The following is a 16,494-nucleotide window of genomic DNA, read 5'->3' as shown; positions in this document are numbered from 1 at the left end:
TAAAAAGGAGTAGAAGGTGTCAAGAAATGAAGCAAGTGGGAAGTCGTGGAGCCAGGAATTGACAGGGCAGAAGGTGTAGGTTACAACAGCTTCAAAGGGAATGGCTAAAGGAAAGTGATTAAGAAAGGAAAGCAAGACACTGCGGTAATGGAGAGGTGTGCGGTCAGGAATGGACCAGAGGCAAGACTTGGCAGAACTGAAGAGGAGGGAAGAAGGTGAAGGATAAAAGGATATGTCTCCCAAAGACTACAAGATAGACAGAGTGGGGTTCAAGTCAGGAAAAGGATCGAGGAGGGCGCGCATGCATAGCAAAATTAGGGAAGTGGCAAAGTCTGAAAGGGCAGCTAGTCCAGGAGCCTGAGCAGCAGCTGAGAAAGGGGTAAAGGTCTAATGGAAGCTAGATGTGGCCGGGGCAGCTCTGATAGGAGTGAATCGACCTAGGGAGGCAGGTCTAAGAAGGGGCAGGTCTGGCCTGGGGCATACATCAATAGCAGCCGACGGAGGGAGGCGGATCTGACGGCAGGTAGCTCCAGTAGGTCCAGCCAAGCAGCCGAAAGACAAGAGGGAGCCCTGACTGTCGCTAGTGGTTGTGCCCTAGAGTGCGTGGAAGGACGCGGCTATAAGTCCACTTCCCGCCCACACCGGCGTCTCCACCGAGGCGCTGTCACGCAGCTCGGGGTGGGCGGAGGGGACGCGCACCAAGCCAGCCAGTGGGGGTTGAGCTGGGGGCGAAGGAGGCCGGCGATGTGGGGCTGGTGGCGGGAGGTGCCGCGCATAGTCCAGCGTTACCCGTGGCCCACCAATGTGCTGCTCTACGGGGTTCTGTACTCGTCTGGGGACGCGCTGCAGCAGCTGGCGCGGGGCTGCGAGCCCGACTGGCAGCAAACTCGGCGCGTGGCCACCGTGGCCATCGGCTTCCACGGGAACTTCAACTACATGTGGATGCAGCTCCTGGAGCGCGCGCTGCCGGGCCGCGCGCCGCGTACCGTGCTGACCAAGTTGTTGTGTGACCAGCTGCTGGGCGGGCCCATCGCGCTGAGCGGTTTCTACATCGGTGAGGGCTCGCCGGGGCGGACAGGCTGGGCCGGGAGCGAGGCGGGACGCGGGGCCGCGCTGCGGGGGCCGGTAGGCCGGCCCGGCAGGAGGCGGCCCCTTGGGGCATCGGGGCGGGCCGGCGTGACCACGAGGAGCCTGCCTCAAGGAGGTGCCAGCGCCGCTCAGCCGGCTGCTTTCCTTTGGAAACGGGCCACAAAATGTCACACGCACACGCACACATAAACCATATGGTCCATGCCCGAAAACAAGCTACATCCTTTCTGCTTTCAGGCAATGCTTGTAGAAAACGGGGAAGCAGATTTCACGCACACGAATCTCCCCCCCCCCCCCCCCCCCCCCCCCCACCTCCACCCCCACCCAGACCACCATGTCTTGCTGTGGTGCATACTCGAAAACGTATCGACCCTCCTTTCTGCTTTTGGGGAACAGTTGCAGAAAACGGGAAAACAAAAGGTTTCATGTCCACACAAACACAACATGCACACCGGCGCCTTACATTGTATGGCGAACACTCACAGCACGAATATGTGGTGTGTTACCACCAGAATATGTAGCAACCTCCATCCTGCTCTTGGAAAGGGATGGCAAAAAATGAAACAAAAGATTTCATTCATACAAATGCAACCCGTGGACATACATATACACACATGAACGTACACATACCGCATGCAACCCATTTATCTTTGTGGATCACTTCGGAAAATGTAGCTAGCGACCTGGTTGCAGAAAATAGGGAAACAAAAGATTTTTCACAACGCTCACATGTGCATGGACAGACAACCATTTCATTGTGGTTCTCCCACCGGAAAATATAGCCACTTCTCTGACTCTGACTTTGACTCCGAGGGAGTGGTTGCAGGAAAAAAAATTATCACACACAAAACCCACAGCTATACATCTTGGTGATGAATGTCTCCATATTTAGTGACCTCCCTTCCTCCCTCTTGACTCTCTGGATTCACCCAGAGTGGTTGCATAAAACAGAAAACAGAAGGTTTAACAAATAGGCATATATACACCCAGATAGTATGCACACACAAAGCTGCTGAATTTTACTGTTCACGGCAGCACCCTTAGTGAACTCCATCCTTCCTCACACTATTTCACATTGAGCCCTTACAGAATCTGGGTCAGAAGTTGGTCCCAAATGCAAGGCTTTGTCTCAGGAGGGAGACAGCACTCCTTACAATCCTGGCAGTTGAACTACAGACAAAAGAAACCAGACCAAAATGAGAAAACCTGGGCCTCAGAAGTGGAAAGCCTAGGGCCCACAGACTAAAAATGGGCTGTTTGATGAAGTAGCACAGGGTATATCAAAATGCAAGAAATGGGATGTTTGAGATAGATGGTCTTCATCTTTTTGGCTGAATTGTTGTCATTTAAAAGTGTTTCTGAGGCGTCTTGATTTTGCTTTTACATATCTAGATTAAGAATTTGGCCCCAATTTACCTAAAAGCATGCTATTGGAATTTCATTTTTATCTTTTATAAAATGGAGAAGTCCAACTTTTCCCGGCTGTGGAAGAATATGGTTTGTAAAGAACCTGTCAAAAAGGCAATGCGGATTCCTGGCTTCTAAATTCTGTTTGTAATACTTATGACAATGCAGCTTGCAGTTTCTAGGCCACTCCAAATCCTTTTTTAAGTCAAAGTGTCACTTACCATGTACACTGTTGGGAGAAGTGAGTAGCTTTTGTTTCTTGTACAGTGTTGCTGTTCAGCCTGTTCAGCCACGTCTGACTCTTCATAACCTATTTTGGGAAGGGAGTCTTCCTGACTCCAGGCCTGGCATTCTGTCCACTGTACCATCTAGCTGCCCTTTTTATACAGTAGGAACATACAATATGGGCAGCTAAGTGGCACAGTAGTTAGAGAGCCAGGCCTGGAGTCAGAATCATCTTCCTGAGTTCAGTTCTGGCCTCAGACACTTATTAGCTAGGTGACCCTGGTCAGATCACTTAGCCCTCTTTACCTCAGTTTCCTCATCTGTAAAATGAGCTGGAGAAGGAAATGGCAAACCACTCCAGTATCTTTGCCAAGAAAACCTCCAAAGGGGTCAGGAAGAATCAGACATGACTGAACAAGAAAAATGTGCAATATGATAAAATCTATAATTAGGCCTTTAAAAATTCCTATTGTATGTTTTGTTTTGTTTTGTTTTTTATAAATAGGCATGAGTATACTTCAGAAGAAAGAGGATAAGTTTTTGGACCTGAGGCAGAAATTCTGGAATACTTATAAGGTAAGTATCAACCAGGTCATACTTTACTCAGCATTAGAGCATTGGGTCTGATATGAGTCTGCTCATGTCACTCCACTGCTCAACAATTTTAGTATATAAAGTTTAAACTCCTTAGCCTGGCTTTCAAGGCCATCCAACAAAGTCTGGTCCTATCTTTTATTTCTAGGCTTATTTTCACATTACTTCATTTTGCTTACTCCAAGTTATAATCCAAATTCTGATCCCTAAACACTTCCTGCACTTTTCCCATTCTCAAATTTTTGCCTACATACTGTTTGCTATGCTTGTAATGTCCTCCCTCCCACCTTTTTTCAGGTTGAAGTAATACTTATGATAATGCAACTTGCAACTTATAATAATGCAGCTACTCAGCTTTTAAAACTTGACTCAAATGCCATCTCCCTTCATCAGTAATAATCTTCTCCCACTAAACCTTACATAGTACTTTGTTTTGCAAGACCTTTTTATGACAATATGTTATCGTGCATATTTTGTTATATAATTTATTCATATGTGTGTGTGTATATGTGTATCCTATCTAGATTCTAAGTAAGCTCCATGAAGGCAAGGACTGTATCTTATCTAAATTTTGGTATCTATAGCCAGGGTCTGCATATATATTTGCAAACGGTAATGGTTTAATAAATGTTTGTTGAGTTGATGAACTGACTTATTATTTCTTAAATTATTATATATTTTATTATATATTATTTATTAATTTTATGCTTCATTGAAAATTAGTTAAACCACATCAGTGGTCCCCAGAGCGTGGTCCAGGGACCCCTATGGGGTCCCCAAAACTCACCAGGTCAAAACTATTCTCCTAAATACATTAGTAAATAGGGGGCAGCTAGGTGGTGCAGTGGATAGAGCTCCAGGCCCCGAAGTCAGGAGGACCTGAGTTCAAATCCGGCCTCAGACCAAACACTTGACACTTACTAGTTGTGTGACCCTAGGCAAGTCACTTAACCTCAATTGCCTGAAAAAGAAGAAAAAAATTAATAAATAAAGGATCTAATATGATAATATTCATAAAGTACTTGACACATAATAGGTATTTATTAAATGTTTATTCCCTCTTACCCCTCTATAATAATACTGAGACATTTAAATTTCTAATATGGTAAATATTAATAGATATAACCCACATAAAAACTCTTTGGGGTCCTCAATAATTTTTAAATATGTAAAGGAGTCCTGAGACTAAATAGTTTGAGAAATTGTACTAGGGTATCACTTTGTCAGAATCACAGAGCCAATCCCCTGCCCCTTTTTTAAATCAATATAGTACAATATAAATGTAGAATTTGGTCAGAAGGCTTGATTTCAAATCCAGCTCTGCCACTTAATATCCATGTGACTTTGAACAAATCAAAATTTCTCTGGCTTTAGTTTCTTCCTCTCTAAAATGAGGGGTTGGAATAGGTCCCCTCCAAGGTTCCTTCCAATACTAAGGCTATAAAGCCTCTGATCCTGTGCATATGAAGATAAAGGGGAAGAGGGATTGAGAAATAAGACTTCCTCAAGTGTGGGCCAGCGGGAGAAGGATCTAACCATACTCTAGCACTTTAATCACGGTCCTTGCAATGATTTCTGACTTGGTTATGTTATATTTTTACCACTGACCATGGTTTATTTAGACTTGGGGTCCAAGAAAGTTCCTGCAAAACTATAATAATGCTGAACTGTGGGTGATTTAGTTAGTACAACAGTTCCCATAATCACAGCCAATGTTTTCAGGTGTACAATTGTAAAGGCAACCTTTCTGTTAAGTCCCTGTGAAAGAAACAATTCTCTGTATTAACAAAGATCATTGCAGCTAGGGATTATATTACCCAGGGCTGTCCTTAAGGGGTGGCAAACAAACCCGATTGTGTATATTGCCTGCCCTGTGATTTCTTCATATGGATAAAATCTGGTTCTTCCAGATTTAAATCTTACACCAGTCCCTCACTGTGGCATGGAAGGGACACTGAGTGCTCAAACATCAAAGCTTCCACTCTGATTTGGCAGGCCTTATTTAGCAAGATGGAAAGACTTCACGTGGTGATAGATTATAATTTGCTTTAGGAGACTATTACGTCTCTCATCTAAGGCAGCCTACCCAAATTTGAGAAGGATCATTACTATAGAGTTGGCTATCAAATGACTATTTTTATTTATTTATTTGGCCATAGCAGCTCAATAAAATGACTTCTAAGGCACAAGGAATTACAGTCAACAGTGATGGGGGAAATATCAGTATTAATGAAATCATGGATCCTTGGAATATTAAAGAAGAAATCTGATCCAAATAAATACTCAAGAGTAGCCTCCTTCAGTGAAAATAAGAGTGTAAAGATTAGGAAGAAGTGTTATCAAGTAAAAGAAGTGGGTAGTGGAGAGATGTCCCAGAAGGGCAGTACGTACCCTCAGAGGAGTGTGTTGAAGGGCGAAAGGGAATCTGTTTTGCTAGGTGGCCAGCTTCAAGTTGCTTGGATAACAGTGGAAGTGAGGATTGGGTAGTGGGTAGGGACTTTACTTGTGATTATTTAAGTGTAGTGTTTTTTTAACACTACTTGGTGGTATAATCCTTCAGAGACCTGTTATTCATCTCCTCCTTCACATATTTGCCTGTTACCTATTACCACCACAACCACCCCCTACTCCATCTTCACAGCAGTATAGTACCCCTTCCCTCAAAGATTAGAACTTAGAGTGATCTGATTTACTTTGCCCTAGGGTCAACTGACCTTGTCTCCTAAAATGAAAAAGAAAAAAACAAACAAACAAACCAAAGAGTGTCTATGTACACATACTAATTAGAACAAGCAGTTTAGATTTATATGACTTAAGTCATACAACTTTGTCTTAAAAGTTCAATACTTATATAAAAATTAGAAAGATTTTATTTTTTTGGAGGGTGATGAAATTATTTATTACTTCTACTAATCATCATCAATTTTCTTTTTAAAAATTGAATTTAGTGAGAAAAATCTTTGCATCAAATATCCCTTACAAGTCTATTATCCTTAGATATTATCCTTAGACTTACAATGAATTGACATAAATATATAAAACCAAGAACTATTCTCCAGTAGATAAGTGGCGAGAAGATAAAGAGTTTTAAATAGAAGTCCACGTAATCAACAACCTTATTAAAATCATCCAAATTACCAATAGTAAAAGAAACACAAATTTAAACCACTCTGAGGTTTTATTCCGTGATCAACCATCAAAGTGTCAAAGATGACAAAAGAGGGAAAAAACTAATGTTGGAGAAGATTTGGAAAGACTGACACACTAATACATTCTTGGTAGAGTTGTAAATTGGTCAACCATTCTGGAAATCAGCTCTGATTAGGCAAAAAAAAAAAAGTTAGAAAACTTCACATCCTTTGATCCAGTGATCTCATTACTGGATATATAAATCAGGGAAGTCAAAGACACAAAAAGCCTTATATGTATTTTTACATGCAGATGGGTGTGTATGTGTATACATAGACATTCATAGCAAAACTTTTTTTGGCTAGGCAATGAGGTTAAGTGACTTGCCCAGGGTCACACAGCTAGGAAGTGTCAAGTGTCTGAGCCTGGATTTGAACTCAGGTCCTCCTGACTGGAAGGCTAGAGCTTTATCCACTGTGCCACCTAGCTGCCTCTTATAGCAAAACTTTTTGTGATAGCAAAAAGTTGGGAACAAAGTAGGTTCCTCTTGATTGGCAAATCACTGAACAAATTGTGGTAAATGAATGTAATGGAATACTATTGTGTCTTCTGAAATTACTAATATGAGGAAGTCAGAGAAACATAGGAAAAGTTGAATGAACATGATGCAGAATGAAATAAGCAGAACCCAATGTTGACCCCACAAGCACCACTACTAACTAAATATATTGCCCCAAAATTAAAAAAAGAGGTAAAGAATGCATATGTGCCAAAATATATAGAGTAACAATTTTTGTTGTGGTAAAGAAACTAAAGGGATACCCTTCAATTTGGGGATGGTCAAACAAATTATGGCATATGAATGTAATAGAATATTATTGCAATGATCAGTGATGACTCCAGAGGACCTATGGCAAAGCATACTACTTAACTCCCAACAGAGGGTGATACACTATATCCAGGATTCTTAACCTTTTGTGTCATGGACCCTTTGGGCATCTAGTTGATCTTATAGACCTCTTATTAGAATAATGTTTTTAAATATATAAAACAGCATAGGATTACAAAGGAGTCAATTATATATAGTTATCACTTTTTTTTTAGAAGTTCATAGATGTTAGCCAAGGGACAGAATGTTACATACTTTTTAAAATTTTTTTAAATTTAAATTACATTTTTCTCTCCTTTTCAAACCATTCCCTCAAAAGAAAAAAAATACCTTTTAACAAATAAGCTTAGTCAAGCAAAACAAAATACCATTATTGGCCATGTTCAAAAGTGTGGTGTGTCTCACTCTGTATATTAGTTTATAACCTATTTGTGAGGAGGTGGGTACATTCTTTATCCCTGGAAATCAGTTATATGCATTTTCAGTCATAGCCAATGTATGGATTTATTTTGTTTGACTGTGCTTGTTTGTTGCAAAGGAGCATTTAAAAAATTGAGGAAAGGGGAGTGATGATAAAAAAAAAAAAGAGTGCCATTGAAACTTTTTTTAATGATAGCATACAACAGCAGGGAGTTCAGAGGGAGACATAGAAAGACAGGACAGCTTTGAAACTAATGTGATCAATTTATTATATACTTAAAAAACAAGTGATATGTTATAGAGATTCACTATATGTACATACATATATATTCCTCTTTTTCTGTTCTTTGTATATGGAAGTATTTGTATTTGTTGTTGTTAGTCAAGTTCAGAATTACAAAAAAAAAAGTTATTAAAAGCAAACAGAACCAGAACAATATACATGATTAGAATTAAAACCACACTAAAAGGCAGCCAAATTCAGATTAATTACATGACCAATATTGGTTCCAGTGAACTGTTGAAACACAAGTCCTTGTTTTCACTAGGAAAAGAGGAATCACCAGTTTAAAATGTTTCATTTATGGTTGCTGTAACCATCAGGGTTTGCCAAACTCTTTTTCTTTGTTAGAAGATGTCTTAACAGGGGAGTGTATCAGGAAATAACCGAGATGTAAAAACACAAGACATAAATAAAAGTTTAAAAAATGGATTGATACATTTTGTTTTGACAGAAAAGATAGTTCCCAATAAACACACAAACAATGTCGCTTATAAAAACATCCTCTAATGGGTAAAAAAGTATAGCGATTGCTGAGGACTTTGCCCTTCATGTCTGACAGTATTAACATAGATGGTTTATATGCCTGGGGTTTTGTTGCTTCTCCATGTTGATTTTATTTACATTTTTTCAGTTGTTGCAGTCTGGGCCCTGTATTGTTTCTCTGAATACTTCATATTTGCACAAATATACTCCATAATTTGTTCAGCTATTCCTCAATAGTTGTGCACATGTTTATTTCTAGTTTTTCCAGCTCTCTTCTAAGACTTCTAAGATCTGTTCTCTGGAACCAAAATTGGTCATGTAATTAATCTGAATGTAGCTGTCTTTTAGTGTTGTTTTAATTTTCATTATTGTTGTTGTTATGAATATTGACTTGATTCTGTTTTGTTTTTAATAATTTAATGCAGCTATGAACATGTTTATGTGTGGCAAGGTTTAGGGAACTGACCATTTGACTTGTAGGTGACTTCTCATCACCTGCCATGTGATGTGTTTCCATATTTCTTCTTATCATCCTTAGTGCTAGAATGAAACTGGGGTATATTTTGATATTTCTTATTAATTAATAAACTTGCAGCCTCTTTCCTATTAATCAGTTAGCTCAATCTTCCACTAGTTTTCATTAAATGTCATTTACTGAATAAACAAGAGAAAGTGCTTTCCCCAAAAGGAGTTACTCATATATCTCTGTATATTAAATCGCTTAATCTGCTATGATTAAATAAATATTAAGGTTACCAAATATATGATTCATTAACAAATGAAACCAACACTAAAAGTAATGTATAATTATTTGCAATATTTTGTCCATATCAAAGATCCACAGCTAGAGTCACTTCAAACCCATACTAGACCATCTTTTATTAATGATGGTTTTTCACTTCCAGAAAAACAATTCCGTCATTTGAAATATCTATTGAAGTCTCTCAAAAATCCTCTTAATATTTCTCCTAATGATAAGTTAATTTCAGCTTCTCCAGAAATAAATCATGTTAGCCCTTTTTCTTTTTCTTCTATTTACAAGTAATGTCTTTGGAGCACCCTATAAACTACTGGTTTTTTATAGATACTTCATATTTCTTCATAAAATAATAGAATAATTCTCACAAGAAAGAGGTTTCTCTTCACTTTTCTCTTTGTTCTCTCCATAGTTAATCTCATAGAGTAAAGATAAAACACAAACATTCTCCATGACTATGTAGAGAAAAGTACCTGATGGAAATCTAAATTGTTCTTTATTCAACCTTCCGTTTGGCTTGTAAAAAATACGGTAATAATATCTGTAGGGTCTGTGGAAGAGCCTAGTGAAACTGTAATTACATTTACATATGAACCTTTTCTTTTTTTGTAAGTTTTTTTATTTTAAACTTAAATATAAAATGAGAAAAGAAAAAAAAAATTTCCATGTACACAGCAGACCATAAAAGAGGATTCAATCTAAAACAATACATTTCTGATCCAATATATTCTGTTCCTATATAATAAATATTACACATTGTTTTCACAGCTGCCCAGCTTTTCTTTGTTTCCTTGTTGGTTTTCTTTTGTTCTCTGCTGTGTATTTTTTAATTTATTTTTTTCCCCTTACCTCTCCCCACCACCCTAAAGAAGGCTACAATTAAGCATGGATACACACATACATATATACATAAATATCTATAAATATGCATATATACACATATATACTCATATATGTAAGGTCATACTATGCTTATTTCCTCCTATCATCTGTTTCTCTGAAGGTGAATAACATCTTCTTTCATAAGTCTAAGTCTCTCTATGTTTTTCTTAATCAGCTCATCATTTCCTACACCACAGCAGTATTCCAACCTGATCACATCCTATCTGAGAGATGGACTTAGGAAACTTTTCTTGCAGATAACCTACTTAAACGACCAAATTATTAAAGGTTCATACTTTTTAATTGAAGAATTCTAATAGTGTGACTTTCTGTGTTAAAGCATGTGAACAAGGCAGTAATTTTTCTTGTATAATTTAAAATTTATCCAGAATGGGTGAGCCAATTCACAATTACAATTGGAGTAAATTAGCGGACCCATTATTTATTTATTTATTTATTTTAGTTAGGCAGTGGGGTTAAGTGACTTGCCCAGGGTCACACAGCTAATAAGTGTTATGTCTCTGAAGCCAGATTTGAACTCAGGTTCTCCTGAATCTAGAGCAGCTACTCTGTCCACTGCACCACCTACTGCCCCATATCTATCTTATCACAGCCCTCCCAGAAATGTTTTCCTATCTTTCAGCATTTTTTTCTAGTTTTAGGGTGAGATAACAAAACAAGTTTATTTGATTTGCTTTTCTCTGATTATTAGTGATTTTTAATACTTTTTGGGTGCTTATTGATCGTTTCTATTTCATTTAAAACCTTTTGTTCATGTCCTTTGACTGGAGCTTTGGAGAATAACTCAGTGGAATGAACAATGGCTTTGGAGTGAGAGGAAGAGGGTGCAAATCCCTTCTCAGATGCTTAACTACCTGTGTGACTTATATATCTTCAATTCTATGTCTGCTTACCCATTTTTCTGATTGTGAAAGACACAACTTTCGATTTTTCTCTTTAAAAAAACACCAAAACAATCTTTGTGGTATGATGAAAAGAACACTAGTTCTGAAGCTACCTGGGTTCAAATGTTATCTCTGTCATGACTTATGTGACCTTGGGAAAATCATTAATTTCATCAGCCTTTGGTTTTCTCATCTGTAAAATGAGGATATGAGACTGGATGGCATCTGGGGACTAGTTTTAGGACTAGACCTATCCTCTTAAATACTTAAGACACTTTAAAAAAAAAAAGCAAATTCTTCATGATTGATAAACTTTTGAGAAAGGTACAATTGAAGTTTATAAAAAGAGATCTGTGAAGTATTTTGGCATCCTCTAAGAAGGCAGGTAAACAATGTATTTCAATTTAGTGTAGTTTTAATTTCTTCTTAGAGCATTATATTCATATCAAAGAGTTATTTGGTAGTCTTGCATGGAGTGGTAGCTCCTTTTGTTTCCAAAATATTTTCCTGTGATTTGATGTCATATTTCATAAGTACTTTCCTGAGTCAATTGAAATGTGTGATAAGATATTACAGCGTAATGTCACAATATCTACTTTAGTGTGTATTCAAGAAATGTTTGCCTTACGTATTCATTGTTGACACTGGCTAACATCTGTTCTCAGAGTATGAGTATGACTAAACAGAATTTAACCTTTTCTACTGTGTTTATTTCATTCTCTAGTTAACAAGTGAGATCTAATTTGAGCAGCTTAGCCTAAACTCAATACCACATGATTAGCCTCTGCCATGTACTTCCCAGCCTTTTGTAAACTGAGCAATGAAATCAATCCATGTAATTGAAAGGCATAATAATAAAATTCTCCTTTGTTGCAGACTGGTCTCTTGTACTGGCCTTTTGTGCAGGTGAGTTTCAAACCTACTATCTGTGTTAACTTTTTAGTGCAATTTATACAGAACACCAATAATAAACTCTTTTTCTTTCTGCCACAGCTTACCAACTTCAGTTTTGTTCCCATTTACTTCAGAACAGCGTATACTGGACTCTGTGGCTTTGTCTGGGCTACTTTCCTTTGCTATTCACAACAAAGTGGTGATGGTACAGTGTCCTCGGTTTTTGCATGGCTTAAGAAGAAGGAGGCCATTGAAGTCGAAAGGTCCCCAGAGAAATGATTGCTTTTAAACAAATTGGTCTCATCAAGTGGCCAAAATTTATTTCCTAAACTGCAGTGAGTTGAACCAAGGAAATATTATGTTATTTAATAATTTTTATGTCTAAATATAGCATGTTTCATTATGAAGTATTATTGTACCATAGAGAAAAATAAATTTTAAAATTAATAGTTTTGTATATATTTTATTATCAAAATGTCTTTTCATTTTTGTTTGAAAGAACAAAAAGGATAGGGCTATTGTTGATTTTATTTATCTAATATTTTAGTTAATATCAATTAAAAAGTGTCATTGCTTAATATAGCAATTACTGTGCCACTTTTTACCATTCTTATAATTTGATTAAAAAGTACTATGAAAATATAAATACTAGATTTCAAAAACTATTGTTTTAAGAAAAACAGTAGTGGTGACCTAATTAGAAGTCCTTGTATACATCCATATATATATGTATTATATTTATTTTTATGTATATATATATATATTTTTTTCTCTAAACTCAAGATGCTGAATTCTCATCCTACTCGTTTAGGCACATAGTCCTCTGTGCCAAGAGTGGCCTTAAGCAAAATCCTCAGTACACAGAAACCAAATAACCAGAAAGATCAAATAACTGATTTTTTTCCCAGACTATCATAGATAATTAATAATTATGACAAACTAAGGCACTGTAAGATCTTAATCATCAGAGAAAGATTATGAAGTAACTTTAGTGTCAAGTGTGTTTTACTATGTTTTACTTCTTTGAAATCTGATAATTCTTGCTTCTGAGTTTAACTTTCATTTAAAATTTGAATATTCAAATATAAAAATATAACTAGAACTTCTGTCTTCCATTTTAAGAAATGGAAGTTTTACTTTCCACATGTATTTTACTAAGATAAAGCAACTGAAACTTTCAAGACTGTGTTGAATAAATTTTTCCTTTTTTTGTCAAGAAGAACTTATTTAGGGATTTCAGTAAAAACATCCCAAATACTGTTATTGAATTTATGTTTAAGAACATCAATGTTTTCAAATAAATTTCAATAGTTTTGATTCAGATATTTTAAAATTATTCAAGGTTCATCTCCATTCAAAGCTTATAGTTTGCAAATTATGTGTTTATAAAATAAACTGCACAAAGATTAATCAAAATTCATGCAAGAATGAAACCATAAACTTCTTGCTTTCATTGGGGTTTTTCCAGAATTAGAAAATGTGAGGCATTGAGTTTTTAAGAAACATGTATCTGCCTTGTTCTTAGGAGTATAATTTGTATCAGCTAACCTACTTAAATACATTGTCTCTTTTTAAAAAGCTGTTGAAAAATTTAGTAGGTGTTAATATAATTTGTGTTCTTGGGAAAATAAAAAGGTAATTCACAGATTTTTTAATTCTGAAATTGCTTTCTTTGTTTTCCAAATTTTGACTTGTTGGTAGTATTTTTCAGTAACAGTTATTTCAAGTGTAAAGCTATTTTTTCAATATGAAATGCAAGAAACTTAAATAATTATTTTCAAAGTGATGACTTCTTGAGAAAAAATATTATTAATATTTTTAGGTTTAGCTTTTAAATTTTTTTTTATGGTGGAGGAATAGTACTTGCATTGCCTTGATTAAAAGTTTGGGAACAATTCTAGAATAAAAACTTTTTCTGCACTGACAAATTGAAGCATAATATTCACAAAAATTCTAAAAGGGTATAGACCTTTCTTTACTAAAAGAGTGGCTTAGTCATTAAAGCTTTATACTCACCTGAATTTTTGCAAACAATATACCTCAGTTTCTAGTATAAGAATATGTTTATGATACAAGGTTAAGTTGAAGTTAGTTTATTTAAGATGGCATGTCAACCACTTTAATTTAATTTTATTGACGGCCTACTACATTCCAGGCACTGTGCACTGTGGTTGGTAAGAAAACATAGTCCCTACCTTTAAAGAGCTTACAACTTAATTGTAAAATATACCTTCGTGAAAAGTTAAATAACAATGCAAGAAACTTTACAGAGCAATAAAAGATTAATTGCCAAATGAACATAGAGACACAAAGTGCTATGAATTTCCAGGAGAAAAAGGTCATTGTAGACTGAAGTGATCTGGGAAATCTTAATGGAGGAAAGGGGTTTGAAGGTAACAGGATTTGGATAGTCAGAGAAAAGGAGAAAGAACTAAAGGCATCTTGGATAAGTTTTCCAACTTTAGCTTCTCATTAATGATAATTTCATATTTTTCTTAGCTTTGTGTAGGGATTGGCTTTTGGTTCTTTTGCCTTTCACACTGAAATTTATAGCTCAAATGGATCAACTTGCATATTTAAGACTATTATTTGATTGCAACTATTTTGACTGAATTGACCAAATTGATGTGTTGTTGACATAGCTTTAATAATTTTTAATAGTTTTTACTTATTGCTTATGATTTTACTTTTGCTTATTATTTTCTGGGTCAGACTGAAAGTTGTAACTTCTAAGTGATTCAGATTTTCTAAATGATATTATTCTTTTAAAATGAGTACTTTAAAAAAAAAACATAGCTGAAATTTCACTCCTATGCCTAGCAAACCGTTTTATGCATTAAAAATAATTATCATCTCTTTGCACTCCATTTGAAGGTACACCAAAATCTTTTCTGTTTCCTGCAGTGAACCTTTTATAGTGAAGTTGAACACTAAGTGTATTAGTGGTAGAGCATTTGGAAAAATATAACATACCATTCTTTACACTAACAACTTGTATTAAGAAATGGTTTAGCCATGTGTTCTGTAAGTGGTTTTCTTGTACTACTAATTGGGTTCATCTGATAATATTACCAAGTAAGCCATCTCAGTGCCAGCAGATGTGGACCTTGTGATGGCTGCATTTACTTTGTGTTCATAAATAATAAGTGTTTGGAATCAGAAAGGGACTAAATACAAATTAGTAAAAGTCTGTCTCTAAAAAAGTATTCCTGTAAAGCTTCTAAGGAAAAGTGACTCAGAGACGAGGTGACATTGACTCTGATTTAGTCTGGCTGATGAAGTTGTATTGTGCTGGTCGCTGCTGCTGCAGCCAAGAGAATAATTTCTTCTTTGGTGGGCAGTTGTGATTAAAACTTCTGAAGGATTAAAGATGAAGAATAGTTGAAGATTTGTAAATAGTAGAGTATGGTATGAGCATTTTTACCAGACTAACATTTCAAAGTTTACATAGATCACGGGTTCTTAATCTGGGGTTCATGAGCTTGTTTTTAAAAAATATTTTGATAACTGTATTTTAATATAATTGGTTTTCTTTATAATCCTATATGTTATATTTTATGCACTTAACAATATTATCCTGAAAAGGGGTCTATAGGTTTCACCAGACTGCTAAAGGGGTCCATGATATGAAAAAGTTAAGAACACCTCACTTTGACACTTCCTTTTTATCTGTCTTTCCCTCTCTATTTGTCTTTCTCTTTTCTGCTTTCTTCTCTCCTCACCCCAAGTTAATTAGCCATAATATGGTTTTGAAATATATTTTAAATTATTTATTATATTTACCAAAGTTTTATTTTCCCTATTCTTAATTTTAAAATTGTGAATTTAATTTCCATTATGTATGTATCTTTTTAAAAAGCCCAACTGTATTGTTACTTTTTTACTAATGTAAGGCCTTCTAATAATTTTGTCCACATTTTAAAATTACTGTCCTGTTCCTGTTTCCTTGTCTCACCAGTTCCTCAGATATCCAGTATCTTCTGACAGCCCGTAGTCTGCTACTTTACTTCCGTCCGTGCTTACCTTAACCCAAAGTTCCCCAGATGCCCAAATTACCTCATTCTTTCCCTTTTTTCCATTGCCTTCAAAATACCCATCTTCTTAGTGAGGCTAATCTCAGATTAACCTCAGTACTGCAAATTGTGGGTGAATTTCTCATCTGGAATGTGAATAGGGTTGGAATATCTATACAATCTCTAAAATCCTTCATACCTCTAAATGTGTAATCGTTTGAGTTGGAGAGGTGTGCTGGAGCCAGCTTGAACCAGTCTAGGAGAGTGGATTGTTAAATTTTTAGTGTGTTGACACCTCAAAAATTGGCAAATGCTACAAGTCAAGGCTTGATTTATGTTTTATTGATTCTCCAAATTTGAGAAAGTGATAGAGAAAATGTTAATGATGCATATTTAAACTTAAAAGTGTGTTATATATCCATCCATCCATCCATCCATCCATCCATCTATCCATCTATCTATCTATCTATCTATCTATCTATCTATCTATCTATCTATCTATCTATCTATCTATCTATCTATCT

The 16,494-nt window shown here is 36.3% G+C and overlaps 1 protein-coding gene across 1 annotated transcript; it reads left to right on the top strand.

Moving 5' to 3' along the window:
• The first annotated feature begins 744 nt into the window (after positions 1-744).
• On the top strand, positions 745-12,371 carry MPV17L (MPV17 mitochondrial inner membrane protein like). Its single transcript, XM_027839739.1, has 4 exons — positions 745-1,054; positions 3,227-3,297; positions 11,940-11,969; positions 12,057-12,371. Exons 1-4 carry the CDS (start codon positions 745-747, stop codon positions 12,234-12,236), a joined length of 591 nt encoding a protein of 196 aa, XP_027695540.1. The 3' UTR covers positions 12,237-12,371.
• Positions 12,372-16,494: the final 4,123 nt, after the last annotated feature.

Source organism: Vombatus ursinus, unplaced genomic scaffold, assembly GCF_900497805.2.
Source record: "Vombatus ursinus unplaced genomic scaffold, bare-nosed wombat genome assembly UNPS02014832.1, whole genome shotgun sequence".
In the NCBI taxonomy this organism is placed as follows: Eukaryota; Metazoa; Chordata; class Mammalia; order Diprotodontia; family Vombatidae; genus Vombatus; species Vombatus ursinus.
The sequence above is the reverse complement of the archived record's forward strand: the minus strand, read 5'-3'. Positions and strand labels throughout refer to the sequence as shown.

Excerpts from the sequence above, each read along its gene's own strand:
- MPV17L (XM_027839739.1), top strand. The coding sequence starts at position 745 with ATGTGGGGCTGGTGGCGGGAGGTGCCGCGCATAGTCCAGCGTTACCCG. Across the intron at positions 1,055-3,226 it reads GCTGAGCGGTTTCTACATCG|GCATGAGTATACTTCAGAAG; the intron begins GTGAGGGCTCGC and ends TTTTATAAATAG. Across the intron at positions 11,970-12,056 it reads TGTACTGGCCTTTTGTGCAG|CTTACCAACTTCAGTTTTGT; the intron begins GTGAGTTTCAAA and ends TTTCTGCCACAG.